The 15512-nt window shown below is 45.4% G+C and overlaps 1 protein-coding gene across 1 annotated transcript; it reads right to left on the reverse strand.

The window, feature by feature from the left end:
* Window positions 1-8460: 8460 nt before the first annotated feature.
* LOC143747269 (E3 ubiquitin-protein ligase TRIM65-like) lies at window positions 8461-15090 on the reverse strand. Its single transcript, XM_077239938.1, has 5 exons — window positions 14669-15090; window positions 11514-11715; window positions 10109-10262; window positions 9910-9957; window positions 8461-9371 (listed from the first exon to the last, which is right to left on the reverse strand). The coding sequence occupies exons 1-5, from the start codon at window positions 15088-15090 to the stop codon at window positions 8791-8793; spliced, it is 1407 nt and encodes a 468-aa protein (XP_077096053.1). The 3' UTR covers window positions 8461-8790.
* Between the last annotated feature and the right edge of the window lie 422 nt (window positions 15091-15512).

The following is a 15512-nucleotide window of genomic DNA, read 5'->3' on the forward strand; positions in this document are numbered from 1 at the left end:
TGGTCTCTTTATTCCTTGCCATCCACTGTAACGGGGCATGGTCTGTTACCAGGACAAACGTCCGCCCTAGAAGGTAGTACCGAAGGGTCTCCAACGCCCATTTGACTCCTAAACATTCTTTTTCCAATGTGGAATAATTTTTCTCATGCTTTGCTAACTTCCTACTTATATACAAAACCGGATGTTCTGCTCCCTCTTGCGTTTGGGATAATACTGCCCCAAGACCCACCTCTGATGCATCCGTGTGTACTATAAAAGACTTCTTAAAATCAGGTGCCACCAGGACAGGATGAGATGTCAGGGCCCTCTTTAGTTGTGCAAATGATTCCTCTGCCTTTTCGGACCATTTCACCATCCTGGAGTGTTGTTTCGTGGTCATTTCTGTAAGGGGAGCAACCAGACTAGCAAAGTTAGGGACAAACCTTCTGTAGTAATTTGCAAGGCCCAGGAAGGACTTAACTTGGGTCTTCGTGGATGGCCTTGGCCAGTCTTGTATGGCTTTGATTTTGGGCTCTTGTGGTTTAACGAGGCCTCGTCCTATGGTGTATCCCAGGTAGTTTGTTTCACAGAAGGCTAGTTTACACTTTTTAGGGTTAGCAGTGAGGCCCGCCTCTCTTACTGAATCCAACACTTTCTGTACTTGCATTAAGTGGGTTTCCCAATCCCGGCTATACACCACAACGTCATCTAAATATGCTGCAGCATACCTTTGATGAGGCCGGAGGACGCGGTCCATCAGCCTCTGAAAAGTCGCTGGTGCCCCATGCAGGCCGAAAGGTAGACAAACATTATGGTACAGCCCCTCTGGGGTAGCAAAGGCTGTCTTTTCTTTGGATGCTGGAGAAAGAGGAACCTGCAAATATCCTTTGGTTAAATCAAGGGTGGTAACAAATCTGGCCTTGCCCAGCCGATCAATCAACTCATCTACATGAGGCATTGGATAAGAATCAAACTGTGACACTTCATTTAGTTTCCTGAAGTCATTACAGAATCTTATTGTTCCATCTGGCTTGGGAACCAGCACAATAGGGCTTGACCAGGCACTCTGAGATTCTTCAATGACCCCTAGTTTTAGCATTTTTCTTACCTCCTCTTTGATAGCTTCCCGCCGGGCTTCAGGGACTCTGTATGGACGTTGGTGTATGACTTTGCCAGGTATCGTGCGGATTTCATGTTGGATCATGTGGGTGTGACCAGGCTCAGAAGAAAAAACATCTCTATTCTGCTCTACTAACTCCGATGTTTCCTGTAACTGTTGTGGTGTCAGGTCTGGACTGACTTGGACTTCTTCTCTTGGACCATTGACCTTCTCTGTGGTTAGGCCTCCACCAAACAATGCATCTCTTGCATGCCACTTTTTCAGGAGGTTAACGTGGTAAATTTGTTGTAACTTCCTCTTACCTGGCTGGTTCACTTTATAATTTACTTCTCCAACTCGCTCTGCTATTTCAAATGGCCCTTGCCAGGTGGCGAGGAACTTGCTTTCCGCAGTGGGTATGAGCACCAACACCTTATCTCCTGTTTGGAACTCCCTAGGTTGTGCAGCCCGGTTGTAGGTGGCTTGTTGTTCCCTTTGGGCCTTTTCCATGTGCTCTCTGACAATGGGGAACACTGCTGCCATCCTCTCTCTCATAGTTTCCACATGCTCGATTAGAGTCCTATGTGGACAGGGCTGTTCTTCCCAAGATTCTTTGGCAATGTCTAAGAGCAACTCAAAAGGGGAGAATCCCGTAGAGGCCTGGGGTACCTCTCTCAGTGAAAACAGAAGGTAGGGTAGAAGCTGGTCCCAGTTTCGTCCATCTTTATCAATGACTTTGCGTAGCATCTGCTTGAGCGTTCTATTGAAGCGCTCTACAAGTTCATCTGTTTGGGGATGGTAAACTGAGGTTCTGAGTTGTTTGATTTTCAACAGGCTACTCATTTCCTTAACAACACTTGACATGAAGGGGGTCCCCTGATCTGTTAGGATCTCTTTTGGGATCCCTACCCTACTACTGAGGAGAAAAGCTCTTTGGCCACCTGTTTGGCTGTGGCTTTTCGCAGGGGAACAGCTTCAGGATACCGAGTAGCATAATCCAGCATCACTAAAATGTATTGATGTCCCCTAGAACTCTTGGGAAGGGGTCCCACAATATCCATTCCAATTCTATCAAACGGGGTCTCAATTATTGGAAGGGGAATTAGGGGGTTCCGCTCTGAGGGTTTTGGTGCTACTTGTTGACATTCTGGACAGCTACGGCAGTAGTTTTCTACCTCTTTATGAATGCCGGGCCAAAAGAAACGCTGAAGAATCCTCTCCTTAGTTTTATTGACCCCTAAGTGGGCTCCAAGTTGGTGGGTGTGAGATAGATGCAACAATGTTGATCTATGAGACTTAGGAACTAGAAGCTGTTCCTGGATGTCCTCTCCACTTTTGTTTACTCGATAAAGCAGACCGTTTTTTACTGCAAAGTAAGGGTATGTAAGGTGTCCCTGTTTCTTATCTACCCCTTCCACCATTCTGACATTTCTCAGTGCATTAGTCAATGTTTGGTCATTTAACTGTGACGTACCATATTGTCCTCTTAACGGCACAGCCTCTGCTTTGATTCCAGGTTCACCCATGCTCTCTTGTGATGACTCCTTCTCAGAAGTGGTCTCAGTCTCCTCTGGAACATCCCTTGTTTCTGCACGAGTCTGAACTGGAAAACAATATTTGGTCATATATTTTACATCCTGAATCCCTTGGGCAGAGTCTCCCCTAGATTTGGTTTTACCTCTAGGCCTTTCGGTATCTCTCATCTTTTTTTCCGATATGTCTTGCCACAAAGCATGGAACACTGAGCAATCCCTGCCAATGAGCACACTTACTGGCAACGAGTCCACTACTCCTGCTTTAACATCACATCTCCCTTTGGTGGTGATGAGGGTTAATGCAGCTGTTGGGTACTTCTGAGTGTCTCCATGCACACAAGACACAGGCACGGTATCTTCCTGAGAGATCTCAGCTGGGTTGACTAGTGACTTGTGGACCAAGGTAATCATGCTCCCTGAGTCTAACAAAGCCTCCACATCCTGGCTATTTATCGTCACAGGGCAGGCCATGGCTGGGAAGTTTGTGGCTCCCATCAACGCAGCAAAGAAATTAGTCTGCTTGCTCCCTGAAGAATCTGCTGTTGGCATGGGTTCATCTGGTTTGTCACACTGCCAAGAAATATGACCAAGTTCCCCACATTTGTAACATGTTCGAGGACTGTAATCTGGCAATGCTTTTTGTTGTTCATAGGGACTATTGTTCCCCTTCTTCTGGCTAAACCACTGTGTCGACCGACCTTTGGGTGTCTTCCTCGTCTGTGGAGGGGAGTTAACTGGTGTCCGGTAACTTAACATATTTACATTAGCTTGATATCTTTCAACTGACTCTATTAACTCCTCTGCCGTTATTGGGTTACTCTGGCTGACTACTTTTTTTGCTTCATATGGAAGGGCTCTTAAATACTTATCTACCACCACTTTCTCGACCACAGCTGCTGCCGTGCTCTTTTCAGGTTGTAGCCATTTCTTCGTCAGGCGCATCAGTTCATGAAACTGTGCACGAGGAGGTTGGTCTTTCTGAATAACCCATTCATGTACTCGCTGGGCCATTCCAAATGTGGTGAGACCATTTCTGCTGAGAATCTCTTTTTTTAAACTATCATAATCATTTGCATTTGTAGGGTCCAAATCCAAAAAAGCTTTTTGTGATTCACCTGATAAAAATGGTGCCAATATCCTGGCCCACTGTTCTTTTGGCCACTTTTCTCTATGCGCTGTTGTCTCAAAAGCATACAAGTATGCCTCCACGTCATCGGTGACCCCCATTTTAGGAATGAAGTCACTAGCTCTGACTTTGTTGCTTTCTTGGTTCATTCTTAATTGAAGCTCTCTTGTTTTCAAGTCATTCGCCCGTCTTTGTTCTTCTACTAACGCAGCATTAGTTTGTTGTTGGATTTGGTTAGATTCTAGAAACGCTTTCAACAACTCCTCCATTGTAATGTTGTGTTCTTTTGTACTTAGCTTAGCAAATTTCACCGTCAGATCTTCCCAGTCTCTGTTGGACATCAGCAGTCACACCATTGGAACAGCATTCTCCACCATATGTGGCATCGTGAGAGGTAGGGTATCACCAAAGTGTGGGTTGGTTCACAAATTGAGTCCAGGCAGAGATCAAGTCACTGGTTTCTTTTAATAAATCAACTCAAAACTCCAGAGCGTTCTTTTTCATAACCAAAAACTCTTCCAGCTTCACTTTATGCTCTCAAACAAAACAGCCAGTCTCTCTCTGTTCTCAGCTCATTAACAGCTTTTCTCCTTCACTCACAACAGCTGTGTCCCCACCGCTGAGGAACCTGGTAACTGTAGTCCGGGACGAGGTGGCCATCTTGGTTTGTAGTCCCCATGCTGTAACCACCTAGATGGCACATACCTTGCGTCTATGACATACCCTCTCATGATGCCACAGGGCTTATTCACCGTCTCCCCTACATTAAGCTAGCAAACTAACGTAAGCCATACAGTTTGAGATATATAGACTTACCTTCATATCCGTGGATATATGAAGAGGCATACATTTTAAAGCCCTTCTCTAATTTGCTGGTATGTGATTTGGAGGAGGACTTACAAAGGCGATGTACGCCCGTTATTGTAAGTTTCGGCAACTCTTGTAAACATCTAGTGTAGAATAGCGCCATGTTTAGACCTGAAAAGACGAGGCCGCATTTCCGGTAAGGAAGTAGTTACGTGCAAGGAGCTAATAAGCCCTATGGGGTACGTTAGTGTAGATTGTACCTTGGGGGACAGAAATGGACTCCTACTGTACCCCTATTTCTGACAGTGTATGAGTCTACCTGCATAGGTTCTGGAAGGGCGACAGATGATACTGAAGGTGGAGGATGCAGAGCGGGTTGAGGCAGTGAGCATGCTGAGAGGAGTTGGGAGACTCTAATGGTCTTTTGGCTGAAATTCTCTAATCCCATACAATCATCGGCATCCTAAACCTTGACGATAGGCAGTGAGGAGGGCAGTTTCATTTCATCCGCTTGCAGCTGCGACAGTACGGAATTGTAATGAGTAGGAACTGACTGATTGATTACCTTGACGAAGTTGAAAAAGTGGGCAGATGTGGTTTGGCCAAAGACTTCTTTGAAGTGAAGCAGGAAGGCAGACAAGGAATTTGTGACTGGAGCGTTAGCTTGCCATAACGATTGAGCCCACTGAAGAGCGCGTCTGGAGAGAAGAGAGATCACAAAGGCGACGCATGCTTGATCTGTAGTAAAGAGATGAGGTTGCATCTCGAAATGGACATTGCACTGCAATATAAACCCACTAAAATCCTCGCCTCAACGCTTTATGTCACTGGTCGGGCCATGGGACCGGCAGAGGCAGCAGGTGAAGAAGTAGATGTTGACGGAAGGAGTGACTGTCGTACTGTGTGAACCAGTTCAGTGAAGGGATCTTCAGTGCATTCCCCGCTCGTGCTTATGCTCTGTATGTTGATGGTCTGGTCTTCTGTCACAATCAGAAGAGGACAGACAAGGTATTGATGAATATAACAAGTTTATTAGAAGTGGAGAGGGAAGAGCAATGCAGGGAAGGATGGCAGATGCGATGGATACTGATAGTAGATCTGGTGAAGACTTAGTTGACAGTAATAAAGAATAACTTAGCAGTTAGATGAGGATGAGAAGAACCAGGATGATGATGATCAGCGATGATGAGAAGATCGGGACTTCAGGTAAGTAGAATCGAGATGAGGTAACTCGAGTGAGCAGTCTGTGGCGGTTGTCATAGATGAGACCAGACACTGAGGAGAAGGGATTATTGGAATATAAAGGATGTGTGATGATGAGATGAAGGTGATCAGAATACATACATGCATACAGTTTCCCAAGGGAAAGAGAGCCGAAGCAGAATACAGGAAAGCAAGAAGTTATAGCATTGTTTGAAATTCAGCAGATCAACAGCCTTGAGCAAACCATCAGTTTAGTTCTAACACACCCTTTTAAAAAGGGGTAAGGATACGTAATGTATCGAATAATGAGACTAAGTTTGATACTTGCATGTCTCGCCCATTTGAATTAAACTGTCCTGATGCAATTTGTTGAGGCTCCAGTTGATCTTTGCTGATGTTGTCTTGATGAAAGAGAGAACCAGTTGGAGTCAGAGGATCTTTGGTGAATGGAAAGACAAGGCCGCAGCCTGGCACAAGCTTGGGAGTCCTTGAGGGACTTCTAGTTCAGCATCATCTTCACATTAGGACTTCTCAGGAAGGACCAAGAGAGTAGTCAACGGGGGCTCAGAGAGCCAAGAGCGTCCAGAGAGTCCAAAAGCCAAGAGAGAGAGAGGGACTGATCTTGATCAGTGATTTAAAAGGGTGAAGATGTCACACCCTCTGGGGGTATCTGAGCCAATCCGAAGTTGTCCCTTTGGAGGGATATTTTATGACTCTTTGTGTTCAGACAGCACATTTGAATCTGTAATTTCATTGGGTGTTTAAAAGAAAGAATCTTCAAGATTCTTATAATACCCATGCGTCACAGAGTTAACAAAATGTAATGTAAATTAACAAATGGGGAACGAAGATTGGAATTTATAGAGACCAAATACGGTTCACATATTTGTATGCAAAGTAGAAAATGCCTTGTTGATGCTAGAGGTCAGAGGAGAATGGGCCGACTGATTCAAGCTGATAGAAGAGCAACTTTGACTGAAATAACCACTCGTTACAACCGAGGTATGCAGCAAAGCATTTGTGAAGCCACAACACGCACAACCTTGGATGGGCTACAACAGCAGAAGACCCCACCGGGTACCACTCATCTCCACTACAAATAGGAAAAAGAGGCTACAATTTGCAAGAGCTCACCAAAATTGGACAGTTGACGACTGGAAAAATGTTGCCTGGTCTATTGAGTCTCGATTTCTGTTGAGACATTCAGATGGTAGAGTCAGAAATGGGCGTAAACAGAATGAGAACATGGATCCATCATGCCTTGTTACCACTGTGCAGGCTGGTGGTGGTGGTGGTGTAATGGTGTGGGGGATGTTTTCTTGGCACACTTTGGGCATCGTTTAAATGCCACGGCCTACCTGAGCATTGTTTCTGACCATGTCCATCCCTTTATGGCCAACATGTACCCATCCTCTGATGGCTACTTCCACCAGGATAATGCACCATGTCACAAAGCTCAAATCATTTCAAATTGGTTTCTTGAACATGACAATGAGTTCACTGTACTAAAACGGCCCCCACAGTCACCAGATCTCAACCCAATAGAGCATCTTTGGGATGTGGTGGAACGGGAGCTTTGTGCCCTGGATGTGCATCCCACAAATCTCCATCAACTGCAAAATGCTATCCTATCAATATGGGCCAACATTTCTAAAGAATGCTTTCAGCACCTTGTTGAATCAATGCCACGTAGAATTAAGCCAGTTCTGAAGGCGAAAGGGGGTCAAACACAGTATTAGTATGGTGTTCCTAATAATCCTTTAGGTGAGTCTATATGATGTATATATCAACTGATTTTATGGCAGTTATTGAACTGTTCTATGTAAAAGAGCTGTTCAGGATTGTTCTGGTATCCAGATAAAGGTGCTTTGGCATATTAGACTTTTCTTACTCTTGGTTTACTAATAACCTTGTGGCGAGCCTGACGAGGCCGAGGGACGTGAGAGAACGGAGCGAGGCCGGTGGTGTGAGTGATAATGAACGTCACCTGTGAGACGCACCGGTCTTGCATCTCTCACGGAGAAGCGGAAGCATAAAAGGAGGAGCGATGACGCTGAAGATCGAGAGATGAACAGGCCTGATTTTATGTTGTGTTTCTGTTTATGTGGCCAGCAGTTGTCCGTGCTCTTAATGATTCAAACCAACTGTAGAAGATGAAAATATTTAACCATTATATACATTTTATTGGCTATGGTCAATCACTCAAAGTCAGGAATGTCTGATGTTGAATTTCAAAATAAAAGCCTTACAAAATGTCATATTTCAGATTGACTGATAGAAATATAAAGCAAATAGTAGTTGATGTTTGTTTGGACCAGATATTTGATATGTGAAACCATTTCATTTCATAGTTTAAACTAATGATTATTAATTTGCAGAAATTTAGTTTAGGGACATTTGTCTGACTGTGGCTACTTAGAATTTAAAAAACATAATTTGATCATTTGAACTTTTTTTTCTTCTCAGACACATTACATAAAATGTGTTTTTAGAAATGTTGCATATAGCAATGACATATAAACTTACACAACTAAGAATCGTGTGAAAACAGTTTCCTTTTTATATCTATCTAAATTTATAGACAAAACAGGTTATATATATATATATGACTTTTTGGAGTTCAACATCAGACAGTCCTGACATTGTGTGAGTGATTTCTACTATCATTGTACATTCATTCTGAAGAGAAATTGATGTGTGGAAACAGGGAGTTTCCTTTCATATAACTTTTTATTTTACTTTTCGTGAACAAAAGAGCAAAGAAATAGACACACATTCTCTCATATATACATATGCGCATATACATACACATTCACACAAGGCACACATAAGAGATAATGAGACAAAACAAAATTTAAATGATTGAGTTTAGCGGGGAATATTATATCAGCTTCAAGCTCACACTTACTCAACCATAATCTGAACATGTTATTAATGTAATAAAGAGAAAGTAAGAGACTCTATAACACCTCAGTGTTTATGATTTATCATGCAGCTCAAAGCATTATGGGTAGAATCTCTCTACAGTCTATTCTGATTCATCAACACAGTTTCACTGATGATCCAATATTATAAACCATAAACCCAGGATAGAGCGGTTGAGTGAATGTGGTCTGGACTGTGTGGATGAGGCTCATTGTGTCAGAGACGCTGTAGAAGGACAGAGTTCCTGCACTGTGATCCACATACACTCCTATTCTACTGTAATCCACACACACTCCTGTTCTACTGCTGATGGGCTTTACAGGGAGTTTAGTCTCTATGTTATTGTGTCTGAATGAGTAACTGGAGGGAGAGCAGATCAAACTCCAGGACTGATCATTACATCCAAACTCACACTCTTTACCCCGTCCCTTCCTGCTGATGCTCTTATATGACACTGATATACACACACATCTCCCACTCCACTCAATCTCCCAGTAACATAGTCCACACACACTCTCTCTACACAACACCTGAGCATAATGATCAAATCTGTCTGGATGATCAGGATACGACTGAAACCCTAGCTGAAGCTTTAGCAACTGTCGGAAAGTGAAACTGTCAGTAATCACTCTGTTCCTCTCAGACAGACAGAGGAGTTTATTCACTGTGTTCAGATCCAGATTGAGCTGATGGGAATCTGATGGAGATAAAACACATCAGAATCAGGAATTATGAATCTGTCTGATCTTTTAATGAAGATGATCTCTTCATTTTCAATATATCATCAGTGTCTCAGAGTCAGAATGAGCTTTATTTGCCAAGTGTGCGCAAACAAACAAGGAATTTGTTGTGGATTTTACAGGAGCTCTTAGTACATGCATAAATACATATATACATTCAAATATGACATGAGATCAGACACTTAAATGAGACTAAGGAAAAAACATAACTAAATAAAATAAAAAATAATAGTAATAATAATAATAATGTGGTATACATCTGAAACAGAAGACTTATATACAGATTTGTGCATTATGCACTTTATGAAGCCTACAGCTCTATAAATAAAATTTGTATATATGTTTCAAATTTGTATAAATCTCAGTACAGTTCACCAGATATCCTGTGCAAATCATCATTTACATGATTAACTATAAACCTCTTCTGTCATGTTTTCTTTCACTTCTCCAGAAGAACATGAACACACTTTTCTACTTGTTTTCTTAGTGACTTACATTGTAGGAAGTCGTTCCTGGTTCTGGGAACAATGTTGGAGAAAGTGACTGTGGAAATCAACAGACATGAAGAGTGTGATTATCATGTCAAGAGAAAATGATCTCTGCATCCGTTCCCCAAGACATTTCTAATATGATCTTCTACATGATCTGAGATGATGGAGGATGATTTCTGAGAGCAGAATCTCCAGGACTTTACCTCTGTCAGAGATCTTCTTTTCTTTGCAGAAATCCTCCAGTTTGTCTCTCAGCTGACGGACAGATTCTCTCACGCCAACAAAAGAGAAGAGAGAACTGAAGGGATTGTCATTTACGTCTGTAGATTCAGGAAGAGCTGAGAGAGACTGGAAACTCTACAAAAAACCAAAATCAAAGCTCATCACCTCCACACTTTATTAATAACCTGCTCTACAGTCAGATTTGTGCAGCTCTTGATGATCTTGTGGTGGCTTTTTTAATAGATGAAGATTAATAATGTTACTAACCATAAAGATCTGAAGTATATTAACATTTCATGATAAACTTTAACACTTCCTTTTCTCCCTATGTCTGAAGATGACTAAAATTTCCATTCCTGATTTTAACAATAAATCTAAATCAATCTTACTTCCTTTTTCTCTAGGATGTAGCCATTAGACAAACTCTAACCTCCTAAAACTTTTGACTTAGTATAACTTTGGTCAAAGGAACTTTGAAATTAGACTAACTGTTATATTATGAAATGATTGATTAAAATATTAACCCCTCACAATGCTTTTGATGATACAGGATATTTTTGCTAATGTTACTAACAGACATGTTTTGATATGTCTGGGTTTGAAAATGTCTCGGGTTATGACTATAACCCTTATTCCCTGAGAAGGGAACGAGACACTGCGTCATTGAAAAGGACTCTTTGGGGACGCTCCCTTAGCGTGCGTCTCTGAAGTATGAATGAAACTATTCCAATCCTGATTGGTGTTGCGTCATGACGTAACATGTGACGGCATAACATGATGCATAAAAGCGACGCCGGCACACACACACACTAGCCTAGCGATGAAGCAAGACGCTCTCAGGCCCTGAGGGGCATGGCAGGACGACGCAGTGTCTCGTTCCCTTCTCAGGGAACAAGGGTTACAGTCATAACCCGAGACGTTCCCTTTCGAGGGAACTCGCACTGCGTCGTTGAAAACGACTCTTTGGGGAACTAATGCCCACTAGGCCACGCACCGAAAGAGGCCTGCCCTAGAGTGAAGCTGACCTCAGGCACTCAGCTAGGACGAGAGCACAAGTGCGCCAGGCGTACTAGGGAGGTGCAAACTGTAAAATCTGATAAAGGTGTGCGGGGAAGCCCACTTGGCTGCCTCACAGATCTCTTGGAGGGGCACTCCGGAAAGAAGGGCCCTAGAGGATGCCATGCCTCTAGTACAGTGAGCCCTAACAGCCAAAGGTGAAGGCAAGCTGCACACCTTGTAAGCCGAAGCAATTGCCTGAACAATCCAATTACTAATAGTTTGTTTGGATGCAGGGAGCCCCTTCTTAGGTGACCCAAAACACACCAACAGTTGATCCGACCTCCTCCAAGAAGAGGACCTCTCAAGGTAAACACTCAAAGCTCTGACCGGGCAGAGCAAATGGAGCCTCTCTTCTTCTGCCGACACATGAGGTGGAGGATGAAATGCCTGCAGGACCGCAGACTGTGCCATGTTGGAAGGCACCTTAGGCACATAACCAGGCCTAGGATGCAAGATAGCCTTAACTCCTCCAGGGGCAAACTCCAAGCAGGCTGGTGTTACTGCCAGGGCTGGGAGATCTCCCAACCCTCTTTAAAGAGGTAATAGCTAAGAGAAAAGCCATCTTAAATGTCAGGTCCTTGAGCGAAGCCGACTGAAGGGGTTCGAAGGGGGCCAGGGATAACCCTTCGAGAACCACCGTCAGGTCCCAGGCAGGAACCCTGGATCTGGTTGTCGGTCTCATCCTCCAAGTACCACAGAGAAAACGAATGACAAGCTGGTGCCTCCCCAGAGGCCCATCACTCAGTGGTGCATGGAAAGCCGCAATGGCAGCCACGTACACTTTAAGTGTCGAAGGGGAGAGACCCGCAGAGAAACGATCTTGAAGAAACTCCAGAACTGAAGCCACTGGGCAATTAACTGGATCTAACTCATGTTCCCTACACCAAGTGGAAAAAAACATTCCATTTGAGGCCTTATAATCTCCTAGTGGACGGAGCCCTAGAGCTAAGTATGGTCTCAACCACCCCAGCTGATAGTCCAGCATCTAGGCACTGAACCCCCTCAGGGGCCAGACCCACAACTTCCACAGCTCCGGGCGAGGGTGAAATATTGTTCCTTCCGCCTGAGACAACAGATCCCTCCTCAGAGGAATCTGCCATGGTGGACCAATCAAGAGTGATATTACGTCTGAAAACCACACTCGGGCCGGCCACATTGGGGCAACCAGAAGTAGACTGATGCCCTCCTGACGGACCCTCTCCAGAACTCCCAGGAGCAGAGAGATCGGGGGAAAAGCGTACAGACGTAGCCTCGGCCAGGCCTGTACCATGGCATCCAATCCCAGTGGGGCCGGATGTGTGAGGGAGAACCAAAGTGGACAGTGGGACGTCTCTCGAGACGCAAACAGATACACTTCCATCGGTCCAAACCTCTCCCATATCAACTTCACCACATCTGGATGAAGTCTCCATACCCCGGGCCTCAGCCCCTGCCTCGACAGGATGTCTGCTCCCTGATTCTGAACCCCCGGAACGTACATTGCCCTTATAGACAGAAGTTTCCCTTGGGACCACAGGATAAACTGATGCGCCAATCTGTATAGAGGGCGCGATCTGAGTCCCCCTTGTCGGTTCAGATAAGCGACCACTGATGTATTGTCCGATCGTACTAGGACATGGTAACCCTTGATGTCTGGGAGGAAGCTCCTCAGAGCCCTGAACACAGCCAACATCTTTAGGCAATTTATATGCCGGGAAAGATGATGGTCCTGCCACAGACCCCTGGCAAAGCGGACGTCCATGACCGCGCCCCAGCCAGTGAGTGAGGCATCTGTCGAAACGGACTTCCGGCGACATGACGCTCCTAACACTGACCCTTGGGACAAGAACCAAGGTTTCTTCCATATTACTAGAGAACGAAGGCATCTGCGTGTTACTCTGATCATACGAAACGGATTCCCCTTGGGGGAAAACCCTTTCGCTTTCAGCCACCACTGAAGGGGCCTCATGTGTAGAAGGCCCAAAGGTATAATGTTGGATGCCGCTGCCATGAGGCCCAGCAGTCTCTGAAATTGCTTTACAGTGATGGCCTGGCCTAGCTTTATACCGGATACCATCGCCAGAATGGACTCGATACGTGCGGGAGACATAAGTGCCTGCATTGTAACCGAATTCCACACCACGCCCAGAAACGTTGTGCTCTGGGATGGTTCCAACACGCTCTTTGTGTTGAGTGTCAACCCCAAGCTCTGAATGTGGCCAAGGACGACATCTTGATGCCGAACCGCCATTTCTCGAGACTGGGCCAGAATGAGCCAGTCGTCGATACAATTCAGTATGCGACGGAATGCTACGGGCCGAACGGAAGAACACGATATTGGTAAGCTTCGCCCCCGAAAGCGAACCTCAGGAACCTCCTGTGACATGGAAGGATGGAGACATGAAAATAAGCGTCTTTTAGATCTATCGTGACAAACCAGTCCTCGGATCTGATTTGATTCACGATGATGGGAATAGTGAGCATTTTGAACCTGAACCTCCTCAGAGAACGGTTCAAATATCTTAGATCTAAAATTGGCCTCAGCCCTCCATCCTTTTTTGGAACTATAAAGTACCGGTTGTAAAACCCGGACATTCTGTCTGAAGGAGGAACATATTCTATGGCTTCCTTCATCAGCAGAGATTGCACTTCTTGTTCCATCACCTGAGCCTGCTCTGGAACCACTGCTGTATCCTAATTTTATTATACGCAGGACCCATGCAGATATGTCGGGAAGATGACACCATGCCTCTACAAAATCTACTAAGGGAACCAGACTCTCGGGGCTGGCCTCGGGTGTTTTCCGAGCACTGTTCTCGAACTCCTGAAGCGAGAGACCGGCAGGATTTAGTCGATACGGATTTTGTGACCATAATTGATGCTTGTTTTTTATTCTTTGACACGAACGACATGGTGTGCATTTGCTGGAAATTGATGCGGCCTGAAGCATCAGAGACAGCGGGAACCCAACATCGATTCCCTGAGGGCTCCGCTGCGAGCCCTCAGAGGGCCTACTACCACAGTTATTTCGGCTGACAGCGTTTCCTCCGTTGCCAAGCCCCAGGAGGCGGGGCTCTTGAGGCAACGCTCTCTTTTTGCTCCTGGCGATATGAGGAGCTCGATGACGGCTGGGGCTGATCGCTTTGCCCCACCCTACTCGATTTGGACTTGGATTTCCGGGGGAGGAACTGCTGGAACGCCGCAGATTGTTTCTTTGTCTCCTGAAACCTGTCAACGACAGATGTAACTGCGTCACCGAACAGGCCAGAAGACGAGAGCGGTGCATCAAGGAGAAACGATTTATCTTTCTCCTTGATGCCTGATAAATTCAGCCACAGATATCTCTCCGTGGCTACCAAGGCTGCCATAGAGCGGCCGATAGCGCGGGCCGTCTCTTTAGTAGCACGGAGAGACAGGTCTGTGGCTTTAAGCGGTTCAGATATATCTTGGGGTGTCGGCCCCTCCCCCCGGGAAAAAAGGCAAACCGGCGCTGAGGCTGTGACCTGTGCTGCAGGAAACGCTCATCTAATTTGCTTTTTACTTGCATTCCCTGCTCATCATGTGGCCAGCTGATGTTGAGTCTGACCACAGCACGAGTCACAACCTCGATGAGCTCCTCATACGCATGACCGTGAACCGGCGAGTCTTGTTCACAATCATCCGCCTCGATGCTGAGCACGTCCACTTCCTCGGGAGCAGACAGCTCAAGCATCGGGCCCGGATCATGGGCAGAAGAAGCCGCAGCGCGGGCTTCTGCACCACAAACAGGAGCCTCAGGATCTTCAGATGAAGAATGAGAAAGTGCCGCAGCAGTCTTATTCTCATTTGCAAGATCCCTTTGCGATCCCCATGATCTTAATCGCAGCGCAGCCTCAACAGACGCGGGACCAGAACCGTAGGGAACACCAAGCCTGAACAGTTTCATCTAACACAGCCAGACGGGAGCGCAGCACTCTCATAGGTAGTGATTCACAATCGCCGCAAGCAGCCCCCTCAAGAGCTGCCTGGGCGTGCTGCGTTCCCAAACAGTTTAAACACAACTGATGCGTGTCCCCACCCGTGATATAGCGAGGGCAGGGGTGAACACATCGTTTAAACTGTTCACTCGCCATATCTCTTTATATATATATATCACTTTTTGACAGACAAACAACACCAAATAGAACAGAACAACAGAGAGCGCTTGCTGAAGAGCGAAATTTAGTGTGTGTTTGTGCCGACGTCGCTTTTATGCATCCGGTTATGCCGTCACATGTTACGTCATGACGCAACACCAATCAGGATTGGAATAGTTTAATTCATACTTCAGAGACGCACGCTAAGGGAGCGTCCCCAAAGAGTCGTTTT

The sequence above is a fragment of the Siphateles boraxobius genome, unplaced genomic scaffold (genome assembly GCF_051911475.1).
Source record: "Siphateles boraxobius isolate OS27281-9 unplaced genomic scaffold, OSU_SipBor_1 100, whole genome shotgun sequence".
NCBI lineage: Eukaryota > Metazoa > Chordata > Actinopteri > Cypriniformes > Leuciscidae > Siphateles > Siphateles boraxobius.

Excerpts from the sequence above, each read along its gene's own strand:
- LOC143747269 (XM_077239938.1), bottom strand. The coding sequence starts at position 15,090 with ATGAAACTGTTCAGGCTTGGTGTTCCCTACGGTTCTGGTCCCGCGTCT. Across the intron at positions 11,716-14,668 it reads GAGCGTTTCCTGCAGCACAG|AGGGTTGGGAGATCTCCCAG; the intron begins GTCACAGCCTCA and ends ACCTCTTTAAAG. Across the intron at positions 9,372-9,909 it reads CAGGAACGACTTCCTACAAT|ATTCCCATCAGCTCAATCTG; the intron begins GTAAGTCACTAA and ends TATCTCCATCAG.